Genomic DNA, 18,256 nt, shown 5'->3' on the forward strand with positions numbered 1-18,256 from the left:
GTCTGACATTGGACTTCGCCATCCTTAACCAGTTTTCATCGTTGAAAATAAAATTACATGATTGTGGAATATTGTTGCAAACACTGTTACACGTTGGGTGCATAGCCTGTATATTTTTCCCCACAAAAGAATATATTCCATATTAACGTCGAATCCCTTTGTAGATGAATTAACTCTAAAACAGGATAAATTATAATATATTTTGCCGGAGTTTCATCGAACTAATATCAGAAGAGAAGGTGCGCAATTAAAGAGATTCCGTGTTTCATTCTGTTCCCTGAAATGGATCAAATGAATTAATTTGGGAGACCTTTTGCACACTGAACTAATCTTTATTACTGTGCATATAATATGTTATAATCATCTGTGGAATATTCTCTGATTTCACCTTTGTGTTTTATTATATCAAAGGCATCAATATGCTTATTTGTCATATTCGCATATTATCTACACCTTTATATTAAAATGACGAGGGCGTTTATTTTCTAATAAGCACTTTATTTACATGTAAGGCAGCTTATTAAATTATCTTCCGGACGTGCTCTAACCTAATTCTATTAAAAATATTGAAATACTAATTCTATAAACGAAAGCTCCCGTTGCCCTGGAAACATTGAATTATTCATTCTAAGAGATATAATTTGGCTCGTCGCTCCTGTAAGTTTACAGAGAGACGTTTCCCGCCAATTATCTTACATTTCTGAAACATGCTTAATTGAATTTGTTTTCCAATGACAGATATTGGTGTGATCGGTGTGCATCCCTCTGTCGGAGAGTCACAGCGCGACGTGAGAAAAAAACGAGCGGATGACGTCAGCATAATGATTTTTCCCAAGGCAGGAAGAAGCTGTCGCTCGTATTGTTCAGGTGCCGTTTTAAAGGAATCGCGTCAACGGATGGCTCGTGTTTCCAATGAATTCGGTTAATGCCGTATCTGAAATAAACACATATCATTCATGCATTATGGACACTGAATTGCTTCAGTGCTGGCGAACTGTGAGAAACACGTGTCGTGTTTTATATCACTGTTTTGCTCGCATTCACTGAACTGACATGAACACTAAATTGACAGTGTTGACATGGCTGTTTCAAAAATAAAAGGACCGGGGAAGCTTATTTCCAAACGCATGGCAAATCCTACGAATTCCCTCTAAATATAGGAACCCTCCATGATTTAACTGTCAGGGTATGCTATTTAAATGTTTTATATCATTGTTGTACACAGAAATGCTTTGCCTTAGTATTAGGGCACACACACCAAAGAATAATATAATAGTATAGCATATAATGCTGTTAATAATCACTTTGACAGATATATATTCTTACTTTGTGAATGAGAACATGTGAACATTTCTTACAAACTGTGAATCAGGCCATATCTCCGTGCAGGAGAGCGACAGAGCTTTATAAACCCGTAAAACTGTTTAAAGTTAACCCCTCGTTTATGTCATGAAACTCAAACACACAGACAACATAAACGAAAGCGTCAGAATATCAGCATACACACGATCAGATAGCCATACATGCCGGAAAAAAACTGTTTTATTCTTACACTATCGATATGCCTGTTAGGCACCGATTGTACCCTTGTTTGTGCCAACACGTCTTTTAACACATAAATGCGCTATCATTCATCGTTTATCTTTCGTTGTCCTTCTTATGTGTAAAAAAACGGCTCAATAAAATTCTAGTGTTGTTCGTTATGGCTTGAGTGAAGTGTGTTTTCCTCCACGCACACCGACCCGGAAGAGCTCTGATATAGTATACAGTAAGTGCAGTAAGTGGGTGCCTTGCCTGGTCTGCGCCTGTCTGTGGGTTGGGGGGGAAAGAGGACCAGGTTTTTCCCTCACCGCTGCGCGTTCTAAATGCCGTCAGCGCTTCAGTCGCCGTGTCATTTCGCCTTCACATCGACAGCCGCCCGGAAAAAAGACACTATTCAACCTTTGCTCCACAGGTCAGTAAACATTTCGATTTTTTTGCGCATCCCTGTCTGTCTACACAGAGCATAACTCTTAAGTGTGCAGTGTACCGAATTATCTCCTGAGTATGTCTCTACTGTCACTGACTAGCTCCTCTGATTAATGTATTGATAAGTACCTATGTGACGGTGTTTCAAAAGTATCACGAAATGCTTCTTGTAAAATTTCGTTGATATAGAGGCGTAGACCCGTTTTTTTCACTACACAAAGGGGGAGGTCGATTATTCTTTTGTAGATTGTCACATCTGTATGTATGTATCACTCCGTGCTACTAAGAATTGAAATAAACGGCTAATTCGCACGAGCCTCCGAAGGTGCCAAATATCCGCGTTGTTTCTTTATGTCTGAAAATTGGATTTTTGTGTCTGCAAATTCATAGGGTCAGTTTGGCAACGGTTCGTGTGATTGCGTTGCGAACACAGTGAGTTCATTTTTTGTTCCATGAACACGTTTCGAAATTACGGTTGTGTTTATGGCACCAAACACGCAGTTTTTTTTTTTTTTAGAAATTTTCCTTGTCAGTACCAAATACCACGGGTTTATATGATCGATTTGAACCTGGGCGTATGTTAGCTGAGTCGTATAACCTGAGAAATAAATTGACCAGATTTGCTCGAACTGAGACATGAAATGATGTGGCTTTTTTGATCCGGTTTGAATTCATTTAATTTCATTTATATGTCGGTTTGTCTTCAGTATAAGCAAAGTTGATGTTCCAGCAAAAAAAAAAAAAAAAAAAGAAAGAAATTAAAAACATCAGAAATAAATTTTAGTGGATGAATCTATTTGTATACAGTGAACAGTGCGGACGGAATTACGCGCCACCCTGTAGATTTAAGCGGATACATTTTGAACAGTTGCAGTAGATGGCGACGCCAGGGTGTAAACCAGCCCTTTATCAACAGCTGGACGTTTTAGTATTAAGGACGAAACCTGCTCCTATATTCTACAAATTCCTTAACACACTGGACCTGTCGGAATATTTTACTGATTATTAAATGGCTGCCTTTAATTTGTAATGATAATTCATGGGTTGTTCTTTTTTTACTGATGCTAAATGTAAATGCCCAGGGAATGTGTGATTTTGCGGTTTAGCGATTTTGCATAATTTACTTTTTCAGATAATATTTGGGTTAGACTGATAGTTGATTTAAAAAAGTACTGTATTTATTTTAGAAGGAAACGAGGAGGTCACCCAATAATTCCTACAGTCAACGAAAAGTCCGTCATCCTAATCAAGACTGAGAGATGCCGGTCAAAAATAAACTCTCAGCACCCGTGGGTAAAAAAGGAGAGGAGGTCTGATTTTGCTGTACATTGTTTCATTCGAGCTTAAGAAGTATGAAAAGCTGGTAGTTTTAAAATGCATTTCTGTCGTGTCTTTGGATCGTTCCAAGAAGAACACCTCATTTCACGTTTCACGCGCGCACGGAAGAATTTTGCGCCCCCGTTCAGATTCTAAGAATCCGAATGCAAAGCTGGCTCACCGTCCGTTAGCTTTTAGTAATAAAATCACCTTTCATTCTTGAAAGGATTTGAACACCCTAAGATATATTAGTCACCCGTACCAGAAAGTCGTCTATTGCAGTAACGGTTTCAGACCCTGTGCAGCGAGGCCTCTTTCAGTAGACTACACTTAAGTGCACTTAAAGCCATCTTGATTCTTAACGGAAAACTATTACATTTTCGGTTCAGATTTTCCCCATAATTACGCATCAGTCCTGTTTATATATTATTGCTATTATTGTCGTTGTTATTTGTTATAAATGCCATAGTTATTATGTCCTATAAAAGCCACGCAGTCGAAGTCGAGTTGGTTTATCATCCCTAAGAGTATATCTTTTTCCCAAAGAATTTTTTTTCAGTGAAATGAGAGAATAATTGATTCACACCTTATTTTGTGCTGTCTGATTCCCTTTCACGTGACTAGTTGTTAGGAAAAAAATCACATCACGTGAACCTGTCATTTTAAATTCTGCAATGCCACTCCCCGGTGTACCGCCGTTTCCATGATCATCACTTCTAAAGAGGAAAAGTGATGAAGGCCTGCGTTCTTCTGCCTCCTGTTTTTCACCTCTTATTCAATACACTTCACTAAAAAAATCTACATAGGCCTACATCATACTAAACACTCAATCTTTTTCATATTGCTTGATTTTTTTCTTGCACTGTGACTACACACATTCTACCTCTTTCTCTCATTCGCAGACCTTTTCTTTTTCAAGACAAAAATAATGTTAAATTGATGAAGTGACCGCCGCACATTGCCTTTATTTCTCTGCACTCCTTTAGCCACGGGATTCCCGTCTCGCCACGCGGCGTTTACTGAAGACATTCGAATAAAATTGTAATTTTCAGACAGATTCAGCCAAAGTAACATAATCCAAACGCCATCGCTTTGATTAAAGTGACAGTTTCATTTTCCCGAAACAAACCTGCCACGATAGTTTGCATAATATTTTTACTGTCTTCGTGAGGTGATAATGAGTCATGAGAGACATTTTAGAACAAAAATAGTAACACCCGCATTTTAAAATTAAAACTATAACACATCAGTTTCCTTGCTGAATATGTTACACTGTGTAGTAGTAGTAGTAGTAGTAGTAGTAATAATAATAATAATAATGTTATTTACTGATTTATTACAATTAACCCAAGAAAGAGAATATACGAAACAAAGGATGATATAAGAATGAATAAAATAGGAACGAATGAAACGTGGACGGTCACCCGTTATGAAAAGTACATCTTCAGACAGACATTTGATGTAAACCAATAATTAATCAGATTTGCACCCACACTGACATGTTTACTGATTTTAGTGTAGCCTAACAAAATCATTCAAAATGTATCTCCCTTATCTCTATCACCAGGCTGTTCTGGGTACGTTTAATGTATGAATCAGGTAACCTAATTGCCTTGCGGGGGAATGCAGTGCCCGAGCTGCAGACATGATATCACATTTAATTTTGGGCTTCGGCTTTCACTATACATTTACATTTACATTTATTTGTTTAGTAAACGCTTTTATCCAAAGCGACGTACAAAAGTGCATACGTATAGCGACAGTACGGGGACAGGATGTGTTCCACAATGAGACAGTTCATTCAGCTGAGAGCAAAGTTTGTTTGAGGACGCAGTGCTAGCTAATTTATACAACTACAGGGTATAGGGCAACTAACAAGATCCGAATTAAAGAACAGCGTAATGAGTGCCAAAGACGATAACAAAAAACAAACAAAAAAAACGCATATACGCAAGTTTAAGTGTGTGTGTGTGTGTGTGTGTGTGTGTGTGTGTGTGTGTGTGTGTGTGTGTGTGTGTGTGTGCGCGCGCGTGCGTGCGTGCATGTGTGTGTGTAATCTGTATCTGCTATCCCCGAGCATCTTTGCTGTGACACTGGAAGGGATTATAAAGAACATCCAATTCCCCTCGTTTAACAAACTATGCTAACATTACGGCTGGGGAAGCGGCTACCGGGAGAGGTTCCATGTTCTCTGTAAGCTGCAAGACACCAGTCAAGAAACAAAAACATAATCAGGATTTCACATTTCCCGTCATAAGCGGCACGGTGCTACCTACAATGCCTGCTTGCGGGATAATAGCGTACAATACTTCTCAATGGGTAATTACACCTGGTCGCTGACAGCTCGACAATGACAACGGGGTGCTTCAGTGCAAGCCAGTACAACTATTTCCCTCCAAGTTTAGTTTCAGAATCCCTCGCGCTAGAACTGGCTCGTGTATATTCTACGGAGGAAAAACAGAAGGTTACGTTGAAATCATTGAAATCGGTGAAATCATAACAGTCCTCTTTTGTCATACACCGTAACACATGCGGTCGGGTGTGGTTAAGGTGAAACCCACCGATGTCATTTTGTTTTTGGTTATTTAAAATTAAAGAAGGGCACATCGATCGTTTATCAAACTGACATGACAGATGTATTAAAAGAAAGTCAGGATTATTTTACATATATTGTTGTTACGTGTTAAGAAACACACAAATGGGGTCATTTCTAAAAACCAGAGTAACTGTCAGTTATGTGTCCACGTCTTATGTGACAAATTAATCACAATTTATTCTGGCTTTAGAATATGAAGGATTGGATTGATGACCAATTAAAAATCGTGTGCACACATATGGAGGCAGGGAGTGCCAAACGTGCTGCTGCTAGAATATGATGAACGCTTTCGGAAGGATTGAATCCAAACGATTTAATCATCACTTAAACGTTACTCTTCATCTATTCATCCATGCACGTTACTCCGTGGATTTTGCTATAGTTACATAAAGATAATGTCGTTTTCCGTTTTTTTTCCCACAAGCGTTTGATGGTGTCACCACATGCAACAGATTGACAGAGGCGATAATGATTTCTTTGCGTAAGGACAGTGAATGCTGGAACGCTAATGCGACGTCTGAAACTGCTTGCCCGCTCCGTAGAAACCGGACGCACGTGCATGCGCGCACACGCACGTACTCCCCCACTCTCTCTCGCTCTCTCTCTCTCTCTCTCTCTCTCTCACACACACACACACACACACACACACGCACACCACATCCTCCCCCTGCTGCGCTCTACCGAATTTCATTTCCTGGCTGTTTACTCTAGCGGTGACGTCACGCCCAGTGGCGTCGGCGAGGCTGGCCATTTGAGCGCGGCGCACAGCATCAGAAGCGCAGCCCCTATTCCCCAATTACATACTGTCAATCTGGGGGCACGGGGCAGCCAAACTGGGAATTAGACACTAAATACCACCCCACGGGGCAAGCCCCTATTACGGGGCAATCAAGTGGAATAATACCAAAGTACAAGGCAATATGCCTACCTGACACAGGCGCACAAATGATTTTTAGGCGCATTATCAGGTAAATGTATATTAATTCGTTGTTTAAGGTCACGATTATTAAAGAAATAGATCGCCGCTGTAATGCAATGGCCTGAGTGCTTCGTGCTGCATTAAATGTATTTACATTCATTATTCGCCGTTTGTCAATATTGTCTCACATTGCGAAAAACCCAGATGCAGTGCAAAGCAATGGAAGGCGGCTTTTCAGACCTGTTAATACAGCAAAAGACACCGGGGTGTTCTGGGTTTCCATACCTCTGCGGATGCTCTCACCCACCTTGGACCTCTGAGTGTGAAAGTCGCCAAATTTGGCAGCCTAGTCAAGCGTAAGAATCACAAGACTGTCACCGCGAGAGGACGCACTGTCACTATTTTGAGTCCTGTTACAGTCCTGTTACGACCTGCCTTCGCTCTCGCTATTACACAACAGCCTTGGTCGACCTCAAACAGAACTTAAATATGTTTAAACTCAGCTGGCACGAGGCTACTCAAAACAATTGTGAGTGACACTTGTAGACATTTACAGGGATTTGGCGAGTTAAAACGTTTAGCAGATGTAGGATTTAAGTGCATCTCTCAAAGCTAATGGGTTGCATCTCTTCTCGGAACAGAGCAGAGTAATTTTGAGACGCACTACATGAATTTTGTTCAGGCCTCCAGGGACTTGGTTTTTTAGGTTATCGCCTATGTATCTGATTACGTCACACCCATTATATACCAATTTAAATATATTTACGTCATAACATAACATAAATGACATCAATCTTACCAACGTCAACACAAGCATGCAGTCCATTTTTGCCATACTTGCCAAATTTAATAATTGCATTTATGCATACGCAACAACACAACATATTTTTTCTGTAATTTTTAAATAACACTCGAATGCACAACGAAATTTATATGCACAATGCATTTGCATTTATATAAACATGTAACGGATTATACATTATTACACTCTTAAATCTCCCAGTTAGTAAATTGAAAAAATAAAAACAGTGAAAACTTGCCGGAGAGAATGAAGTAGGTGTGTGTATATGTGTGTGTGTTTGCACGTGTATGCACGCGCGTGCTTTACGTACAAAGCTGATGCACACTACAGGCGGAATAACTGTGAAGACTTTCACAAATTCCCACTTTATTCAATTAGGCCGAGCGGGTTGGCCCCTCCCCCGCCGATGACACTGGCCGACCCTCCTTAAGTTGCGTCCCGCCACCGCCGTCTGCGAGCATTGAGCTGCCTGGCGCCACCATGAAAGAATGCCTTCACTGTAAAAAAAAAAAAAAAAAAAAAAACAGAGAGAGAGCGAGTGAGAGAGAGAGGGGGGGGGGGGGGAGTGTGTTCAGAGAGAGAGAGAGAGAGAGAGAGAGAGAGAGAGGGAAAGAGGGAGAGGGAGGCAAGGCAGAGAGTCGCAGCTGCGTATAAGCGCAGAGTTATGAGCAGAGTTTTAATTGAGGTCGGTAGACGGTATGCACTCTCACATTGACTGTGGGCGACGTTGCTTCTAAACAGCATTGCACCAACTTGTTGCGTCCTCTGCACAAAACTTTGGGGGTGAAAAGTTTCTTCAAAGTGGAACTGGATACGACTGTGGACTTACATATGACAGCGCATGACTACCATCATTTAACAGATGTATGTCAATTTTTTTACGGCAGAAATTAATGTAGTCACTTCACGTGGGAATGAATGTGTTTATTGAAAAACGCCGTTACAAATTAATTACATTAATAACAAAAAACAATTTCTCTGACAACAGGACCGACTGTGAAGTTTTCAATTTGTCATATTTGTCTGCAGGTGACTAAATGCAAGTCCTCTGAAAAGTGGGGAAACCCTTGGATTTAACCTCGCTGGAGCCTGGACAGATACTTTTCCCTTTCTCGCTTGCGCTGAGGCACTTATTTTGTGTGTGTATGAACTTTTGCCGTCTTCAATGGAAGTAACTGCGGATCAGCCGCGCTGGATGGGCCACCACCACCCGGTACTGACCGGGCAGCATCCCGACTCTCATCACCCGGGCCTCGGCCACCCGTACATGGACTCGTCTCAGTACCCTCTCGCAGATGATGTGGATGTACTGTTTAATATCGACGGACAGGGCAACCACGTCTCCCCGTATTACGGAAACTCCGTCAGAGCCGTGCAGAGATACCCGCCTCCCCCTCACAGTAAGTCACATTTGACTCTTTGATCAAATTGTCTTCAAAACATGCAAAAAATGTACTTTGGTTAAAGTTTAAGAAAATTTGTTTTAAAATCGGCCGAAGGGTAAACGCGTAATTTTGAACTTATTTTGTTATTATGGTCAATAAACAATGCCGCTTTTTAGCAATGTCAGTGTCGCCACAGCTGTGCTGAAAGGAGCTGAAAGTAGCGACTGCCACAAAATAGCGACGAGTCCGCTTTGTGTAAACTCACCACGCTGTTTTGAGCCTTCACCACTCGTGTTTCGATGTGGGTTACCTTTATGGTTTTATGCCGGTTTCATAACTTTCCAATATTTTTGAAGATTTGTGTTTTAAACGTAGATTCGGTGTGACGGATTTTGGCTTTGCAAAAGAAAATGATGTGGATTAGTCTAGTATAGTACAGCACAGAAATATTGCCAGCAAAACATACTGATTTCAACATAGAGAATATTCCGTTGTCATACTGCCAAGTGCACTTATTTGATACAAAAGCACATTTAAAAGGGTACTCCATACTTTCATTTCTTAACGGTTATCATTTTAAAATTCTGAATATGAAATGTCTGCAATGTGTACATGAAAGCTTATTTGAAAATGACATTGAAATACTCTTTAACTGAAACGAAAAAGGCGGAAGAGCTATCGCGTAAATGTATTATATGCACGACTTCCTGAACGGAATAGTGAATCATAACCCTGTTGTTAGCTCTCAGTCTCGTTAGGCTCTCTTGCTAAAACACCACTTTCGGTATACAGCGTGAGACGAAGTGCACGTAGGGATGCGATAGAATTCGCCTGAGTTAGTTTCGATTAAAACAAAAACAGCACAAAGACAGAAGATGCATGAACACAGAGGTTCTGACACTCAAACTGCCACTAATATATACGACAGACCTACAGTGTAGTACCATCATGTACTGTTTTGTTTTAATGATTCAGTTTTATGAGTAAAATAGAATAGCGTAAATTAGTTAGGCAAAATTTATCTGCAAATCTTCATTTACCGGTGGAACCGAAAGTCGAATGCAATTAAGTGTAGTAAAAGGAGTAATGTTGTCTTTAACACATATCAGCAGACATTAAAACATAAACCTACCAATAAACATATCTGTATTCTCTACGCAGGGCTTTTGCAAGCCCATAAAGATTTATCTGGAGTGCTCGCAAGCTGGCATGTTTGCAAAATGAAGACGGTTTTTCTGGTGACAGTGGTTAGGCCTCCTCACGCATGTTTCTGTGAGAAGGATGTGCAAGTGGCAAACAGGCATAGAGTAAATATCTAGTGTAACTAAATATCTGTACTGTTGACGCACAGATTGCCGCATTCAATGGAAGGAGGCTGTTGATATAAATAGGTCTTTTTGCACACACTGACAGTCTAAACGGGTTGTTAAAGCTGTAAGTGTGTCGTCATGGCGTTCCATCTGTCCTGTTGCAGGTGGGCAGGTGTGCCGTCCGCCCCTGATCCCCGGCTCTCTGTCCTGGCTGGACGGAAGCAAGGCCCTGGGAACGCACCACAGCGCGTCCCCCTGGAACTTGAGCCCCTTCCCAAAAACCTCCCTGCACCACGGCTCTCCGGGGTCCCTCTCTGTCTACCCCCCGGCCTCCTCCTCCTCCTTATCCGGGGGTCACTCCAGCCCTCACCCCTTCACCTTCCCCCCGACCCCGCCGAAAGACGCCTCGCCGGACCCGGGGGTATCCACCCCGGGCTCGGGCGGCTCCGGCCGCCAGGAGGACAAAGAGTGCATTAAGTACCAGGCATCCCTGGCGGACAGCATGAAGCTGGAGTCGGTCCACAGCCGGAGTATGGCGTCAATCGGGGCGGGGGCCACGTCCACGCACCACCCCATCGCCACTTACCCTCCCTATGTCCCCGAATATGGGCCTGGCCTCTTCCCACCAAGTACCCTGATAGGTGGGTCATCCTCTAGTTATGGTTCCAAAACGAGACCAAAAACAAGGTCCTGTTCAGGTAGGCGAGTGCTTTATTTCCCTCTAATTTATCCATCACCATTATATTCAAAGCACAAAATTATAATTATTTATGGCTTTTGGACAAGCCTTTATGTAACATTTGTTGTGATAAGTTAAATACATGAGACATTGTTTTTTCATTTTCTCTGCACACAAACGTAGGCCTAGTACTTTTTTTTCCAACAGAACAAATCTTACTTCAGCACTCTTCTGATAACAGAAAATGCATATGGTGGCTATCTGTCTGTTAATGTCAACTGAACATCGTCCATTGAGATGGTGATTTGGAATCTCATGTATGATGCATAGCTGCATGGGAGCATACTCTCAGGAAAGGCTATGAGGGCTCGATATATGTAAAACACTGGAAATCACTATGACCCCAGTCTTCCATGTTGTGGGACTGCAACCATTTTTAAAGGACTCTGCACGAGATTCGTTTGCAGTTTTGTGTTTTTCTTTTCTACCCCAGAGTGGCATTTCCCTGTGGCTGGCCTTTGACTGTCTCTCTCCGTCGTTTATATGTTTAAGCTAATCCAATTATTTTCAGACTGCTGCACGCGACAGTTGCATTCTTTATTCAGCGCCAGAAACGTTGGTAGAGTCCGGATGCGGGCTGTATTGAAATGAATAAACTGTAGCCAAGACCGGGGCATGACAACCTAAGAATGCAATGCTAAAATGTTACATAAACAGCGCATGTAATCACTGTAAGGGTTATTGAATTATTACTAAGAACTAGTGACGCTTAAAATGATTAATGGCAGTGCTGTTGCAAAACTTGAAAACCGTTTACGTTGTTTCGGTGAAATGTTTTATTTTTAATATATTTCTTACATCTTAGAACTATAAGACTAGAACAATTAAAGCGTCATTTTCAGGAGATAATGCCACAGAAAGTTATGACTGGTTTGTGTTTCAGGTCGTCTGCTTTCTCCACCCAATACAGTTGCGCTATATAAGCACATTTTTATAAATAGGTCACCTGCGGGTCTGCTTAACAGGCCGGCAGGTAGGCTTCGTGGTGAACAACCCAAATCATGTGGCTCGTTTTGCGCAACACATAAATCTGTAGTAGTCTCTTTTTTTCCGAAACACTTCATTATGAGGGAATGTGTGGCGTTGCGTTTTCATCTTAACAAACGCTTTAACGAAGTTCTTTGCATGCCTGTCACTAACAGCAAAGCAGAACACACGTGACCCGTCTCACGTTTTAGAAGAAGAAGTAAAACAGTTTGAAAGTCTGCTGTCGAAGTGCGGTGACTTACAGGATTCTTGTCCCATAGAGACCCGACAGCATATACACGCTTTCAAATAATTTAGCGTGACGAGAAGCCACCACCGGATCCTGTTGTTTCAGTTTCAGTGGTGTGGCTGTAGGCCTGCTAAAACGACACTTCACAGAACATGTTAGACAGCCATGGCTCTCACCTGTTAATTACACAAGGACTACGCTTTCTTGCTGGGGAATTTGAAAGATTAAAATAGCATGTTTACAAAATATGATATCTGATTGTAGGTGTAAAATTTTAAAAACGAATTAAACTTAAATTTATTGGAACACGTCGCCGTCGTAATTATTATTATTATTATTATTATTATTATTTCACGCGTTATGATATGTTGTGTGAAAACAATAATAATTAGGATTTTAGAAAGTGTACGATAACGGGAGTATTAGCTTAATGTTGCTCACACTGTGAAAGTGATATATTCTGTTCAGGCGTTGAACGTGTTGAGAGAATATTTAGAGAATATTCTGAGGAGCAGTCCGACGTCACGAACAGGTGTACATGATTTGGACTGTAATATCAGCTGTTTAAATGGAGGGCCTCATAGTATAGCCACAGTGTGACAGTCGACCGCCACTTTTTTGCAGCGTCTCAGAGTGCGTGCACTGTAACGTATGGAAGAATAATTTTTGGATGTTTGTTCTTAAAAAGAGGTTTGCAAATGTCTAATACAGTACATACAACAAAATGCAATAATATGCAGTGTGTTACAGTACTTGTATTATTTTATTATTAACCCTTGTGTTGTCTTAGGGGTCAAAATGACCCGTTTCTGAGTTTAACAGTAGAGAAAACCCCCTAAATTAAAATTTTCCAGCATGAAATTTGATGACTTTTCCTGGAGTGACCCTACTACTAGATAGAAAAAGTGGAACATTGGCCTTTTTATATTTTTAGAAAAGCTGTACACCATCAGGTTACAAAGATTGTCTTCGGGTCTTTTTTGACCCGGCAGTTATAAAATCATTGACAGACGAATTGAAGTATTAATAAATGATTTATAGCAACTATAAAGTGTAGTAAAGAACCTGAGGCCATTCTCTCTTAATATCTTTGTCTCCTCCATCTCCTCCTCTCTCTTTCTCTCTCACACATAAAAATGTACATTTACATTTATTCATTTGGCAGACGCTTTTATCCAAAGCGACTTACATAGGTTACAGTTCTTTACAATGTTATCCATTTATACAGCTGGATATTTACTGAGGCAACTGTGGGTTAAGTACCTTGCCCAAGGGCACAGCAGCAGTGTCCCAGTGGGAATTGAACCGGCAACCTTTCGGTTACGAGTCCTACTCCTTAACCACTACACATACATCTGCCCAGGCAGACAAACACACATGAGCACGCATACATGCATGGCTTCAAATGGAGTTGCAGTATTGTACTCTCTCTCACTCACACACAAACACACACAGTGAAAGGGAGAATATGTGAGCTTATTCTTGAACGAAAACTTTCTCGTCCATTTGCAACATTGCCCCTCCCCCCGCCCCACCCCTGTAAAAAAAAAAACACAATGTGCCTCAAATGTGAGAAATACATCTGTAAGACCTACATGCTTGCAGATTTGCATACTGTCATGTATGTGCTAAACATAGAAATACACAGCCATGTGGTTGGTGCTCATGCTTCCTAACATAAGAGTTCAAGAAAGTTATTACTATGTTTCCTTACAGTAAAATACATTGAAATATTCATGGTTGTCATGTGCTCATTTCTTAAGGCATTCATGTGCTATCTCTTGCTGAAAAAAGAACGCAACCATTTTTTACACCTATTCAGGACCTTTATCCAACATAGTAATAATAATAATAATAATAATAATAATAATAAATTACAGCAAAAAATCTATTATGTGTGTTTTGTAGTAAAAATGAGTACATACAGTCTCTCTGCACTGTGAAGTAGGAAAACAGTTATCTACCAAGTTGTTGATGAGTGACAGATTGTTTCCTCATGCAAAATAGATTTGGGGTTTAAAATTCAGCTATCATATGGGTGTGGTGAGTGTGGGTCCTTTTTCACCCCGAGAACAAGGGGAGTATACAGAATATGAAGATTACACAAGGGTTAATAAAGAAGTTTATTGTTATTGCCAACAATTGCTATGGGATTGTGGATTGAGCCCACAGCTGTTTTCATGTGATGTTTTGTGGCAGATCACTATCAGTGGTGTGTATACATGTGTGATGTGTCTGTTTTCAGAGGGTAGAGAGTGCGTTAACTGCGGAGCTACGTCCACCCCTCTTTGGAGGAGGGATGGCACTGGCCACTATCTGTGTAACGCCTGCGGACTCTATCACAAGATGAACGGACAGAACCGGCCGCTAATTAAACCCAAGAGACGGCTGGTACGTCACTGGCACGACTATTGATCAGACGAACACACACACACAAGCACACACACACAATCCAGGAAAGAAAGCGCTAGAAGAAGGAAATTGGCTCATCAAGTGTAGATCTAGTTTCTTTTAGATTTAGTTCTGAAGTTTTGAGCAGTATAGTTCAAGTGTTATTTTTAACATGTTTGTCATAAATTGTATACCTCATATATATTGCTTTCCACATACAGGCGGAGATTGTACGTTTGTATGCAATTTGAATAGTTATATATATATTCCAAATAACTGACAATTTTACCTCAGCTAAGCAGATGCATACTTCAGATAGATATAGGCTACAACCATCTATCCAAACATCTATTCATATTTTAAACAATTTTAGAAGGTTTTGTTGGGTTCAATTATAACAATGATCTTTATAATTTCCTTTTATGAAAATATTTCCCTGTTATCCCCTAAAATGTATATCATTAAATATGTAATGTTCCTAAAGCGAACCCGTCCTTAAAACGCAGATACTCCGCAGTTTCCAAACCATTGTGAAATTACTGTCTCACACAGCTTTGTTAAATACAAGCACAAATAACGAAAAAATGAAATGCACTCTTTTGACTCAGAAAAAAAAAACAATATTTCCTCTTGTTTTTCGTACTTTCTTTTTCCACACAGAAAGTCTGGTGTGCCTCCCTCAGCTCGTTGAAGAAAAATCTCGAGTCGTGACTCCTGCGTGCCCTCTTTGCATCTTGCTCTGATTGTGGTCGTGCTCTCCTTAATGTTTAGGCTAGGGAAGCGGGATATGCTGTTAAAGGCTTATCAGCTATGCCCAGATTTCCGGCAGCCCTTTCCTAGGAAGTCGGTTTTTCGCATTAGAGAAAAAAGGAGGACCCGGCTGCCAAAACAGCAGTCCGGCAAACGTTTAGCCGGCCTAGAAAGTTTTTCATTTTTGACGGCGCGCCATAGATTCTCTCAATATTAGTAAAACCCTAAAATAAGTATGTGTCGAAGGTGCGGTGCGCTGTCGCGCGTTTGATTCCTTGTCTATAAAATGATGTCGAAACCAGGAGTTATCTTTGTGAAAGAAGCATCACCCAGCTTTCACATTAATTAATTCTGTTTGTCAACATGTTTGTCTAACGTCAATGTCAGGAATATCGCAGCCATCTGTGTCTACAACGGTTACGCGCGGCTATATATCATCTGCGCGGTGCTGTCTAAGAAAACTGAGATACAATTGAAATAACTGGTCATTCGCATTGAAGATTGTGGACAAAATTTAATCAGACTGGACAGCAGGTTGTACTCAACTCTGTCCTCTAACTAATTTAAATAGTGTGAAGTCGTTTAGTTATCTTAAACAGCATTGTGAGTTTGTCGTAGTTTTGTGTGAGAAACTAAAATATCTAGCGCAAGAAATGTTTCATACTAAAAAACTAATCGCAGTACTTCTTTATCTGGAACCCCTACACATTTAATAAATATATGTCCTATGGATTTGATGTCGAAAAAATGCTTACATTTAATCGTTTATAATATATACCGGATTTCGTTGTATAGGCTGTTAAATGCGACCCCAGCCCGAAACAACACCACAAAATACTGTAACAATATCTTATATGAAATAAAAGTTAATTTATGAACAAACAGGGCCAGATTGTAGGTTCGTAAGTTAAGATGTTCTTAATTTTAATGCAAGAAAGGCTGACGGGAAAAGCAGAATTGTATAGCCATGATTACCTCGAGTAACACTGATTCTAGCTAAATCCTATAAACTGCTGAAGATAATGTTTAGACATGACTGTGTTCCAGCGATGCATTAACGTACAGTCACTTATGTACTTAGTCGTTTAACTGGGATATTGTATCAGATTTACTGGGTCCTTTAAGCTGCTGCTTTAATGTCTTTTATAAATATTTACTTTTGAGAAGGAAAGCGTGTATAGCGCTATTTTTAGGACAGTGTCAATACACCACAGTTCTGGAATTTTGCTTTTGAGCTTATGAATTGTTTGCAATTGTTTGACCTGAACATTTATTGTTATTACCACTGGGTTCGATTTTGTGCCATTTAAAATGACATTTTGAGTGATGCAATTTTATCTTTGCATTATTTCCCAGTCTGCAGCCAGACGGGCGGGGACGTCATGTGCAAACTGTCAAACGACCACGACGACGCTCTGGAGGAGAAATGCGAACGGGGACCCGGTCTGTAACGCATGCGGGCTTTACTACAAACTGCACAATGTAAGTATTCAAACTGCCCTTCCTTTCTATAGTAAGACATTTACTGGCATAGTGTACAACTTGGCCTGTTAAATCACCTTTCTTTGATACACTTAATTATAAACACTGTAATTATTCTACTTAAATAAACGAAATACAAAAAGGCTGCAGAGAATTTATTTCGCGGTGATGAAATGTTAACAAACGCACAAAAGCGCGATGCTTTGCAAGCTATTCAGTAACATTAGCGTAATTTGTTGACTTTTCTGGCTTATCCGACGGTCGTACGGTTCCCTCCGTACTTGGGAGTTCTTATATCTGTCCCGCAGTGTCATGAGTCCTTTGGGAATCGCAGACCTTTACCGCATTTTCGGCTCAGAGGCTCAAAGAAGTTTTCGGGACCTCCTCTTTATCAGGAGATTTGCTTACAAAACTCGCTTTTACATTACATTTGGCGAGAAGCTTCCTCTGCGCATAGAAAGCGAAAACTGATAAGACACGGCTGTTATTATTATTATTATTATTATTATTATCATTATTATTATTACAATAGGCTTGTGTAATTTTCATGTTAAAATTATTGAGCAATGTTGTCATTATCTGATCGTTATACAGCCAGGGGAGGGAAGGAATGTTTCTTAGGTTCTTTTGCACAGGCCGTGTTTGTCACGCAAGCGCTCTGTTAAATCATTTTGCCATGTTAGTTTTGGCAATTTCTTTAAGATGCTTAAGAGGATATTTTGTCGCAGGATATCAGTGAAAATAATAATATTTCCTCCAGAGTATTGTCCTTTGAACTGACCTTGACCTCGGATAATTGCCGAATTAGTTTTAGTAGGCTATGCTTTCTGTGTAGGCCTGCAGGTGATGAAGTTCACCTTTTGCTCTATAAAATAAACGGAATCTTTGACTTATTTGCATCTTTGCTCAATGCATCTTATGGCAGCGGATTGTAGGACCAGATTTGTGTCTGTATGTGTGTGTGTGTGTGTGTGTGTGTGTGTGTGTGTGTGTGTGTGTGCGTGCGTGTGTGTGTGTGAGTGCACTTGTGTGCATGTGTGGCTATGGATAATGTTCATGGCTTATGATGCATCGTTAACCTTTCAATAGCGTATCTCTGTGCTTCATCTGGTGCTGAGGATGTTCAGATGTGGGGAAGGGGTTACAGATTTTGTGGTTACAGTTGAGATGTGGTGGGGGTGTCCAGTGTTGAAATACTGCTTAGTTGCCCAGTAAGGATCTGATGCTGATGTGTGGGTGATGGGGGCCTATGGCTTGCCCCTCCAGCATACCATCTCAGGTATGCGTGAATGAGGTACAGCTAAAGGACACAGGAAATCACCTGGATATGTTCACTGCTGAAAGAGGAGAACAGACACTCAGACAGTTTGGTCATGGTTGT

General features: G+C 40.6%; 1 protein-coding gene across 4 annotated transcripts in view; it reads left to right on the plus strand.

Moving 5' to 3' along the window:
• The first annotated feature begins 1,782 nt into the window (after positions 1-1,782).
• LOC118771790 (transcription factor GATA-3-like) overlaps positions 1,783-18,256 on the plus strand; it is a 17,679-nt gene continuing 1,205 nt past the window's right edge. The window contains exons 1-5 of one of the 4 annotated variants that reach the window (XM_036519828.1): positions 1,783-1,954; positions 8,632-9,002; positions 10,462-10,995; positions 14,498-14,643; positions 16,750-16,875. In XM_036519828.1, the coding sequence (XP_036375721.1) occupies positions 8,768-9,002; positions 10,462-10,995; positions 14,498-14,643; positions 16,750-16,875 (1,041 nt within the window). In that variant the 5' untranslated portion in view covers positions 1,783-1,954; positions 8,632-8,767. Of the gene's footprint in view, positions 1,955-8,184; positions 9,003-10,461; positions 10,996-14,497; positions 14,644-16,749; positions 16,876-18,256 lie in introns of those variants that run through there. The other 3 variants (XM_036519827.1, XM_036519826.1, XM_036519829.1) reach the window with 3 other exon arrangements.

Source organism: Megalops cyprinoides, chromosome 25, assembly GCF_013368585.1.
Source record: "Megalops cyprinoides isolate fMegCyp1 chromosome 25, fMegCyp1.pri, whole genome shotgun sequence".
Classification (NCBI taxonomy): domain Eukaryota; kingdom Metazoa; phylum Chordata; class Actinopteri; order Elopiformes; family Megalopidae; genus Megalops; species Megalops cyprinoides.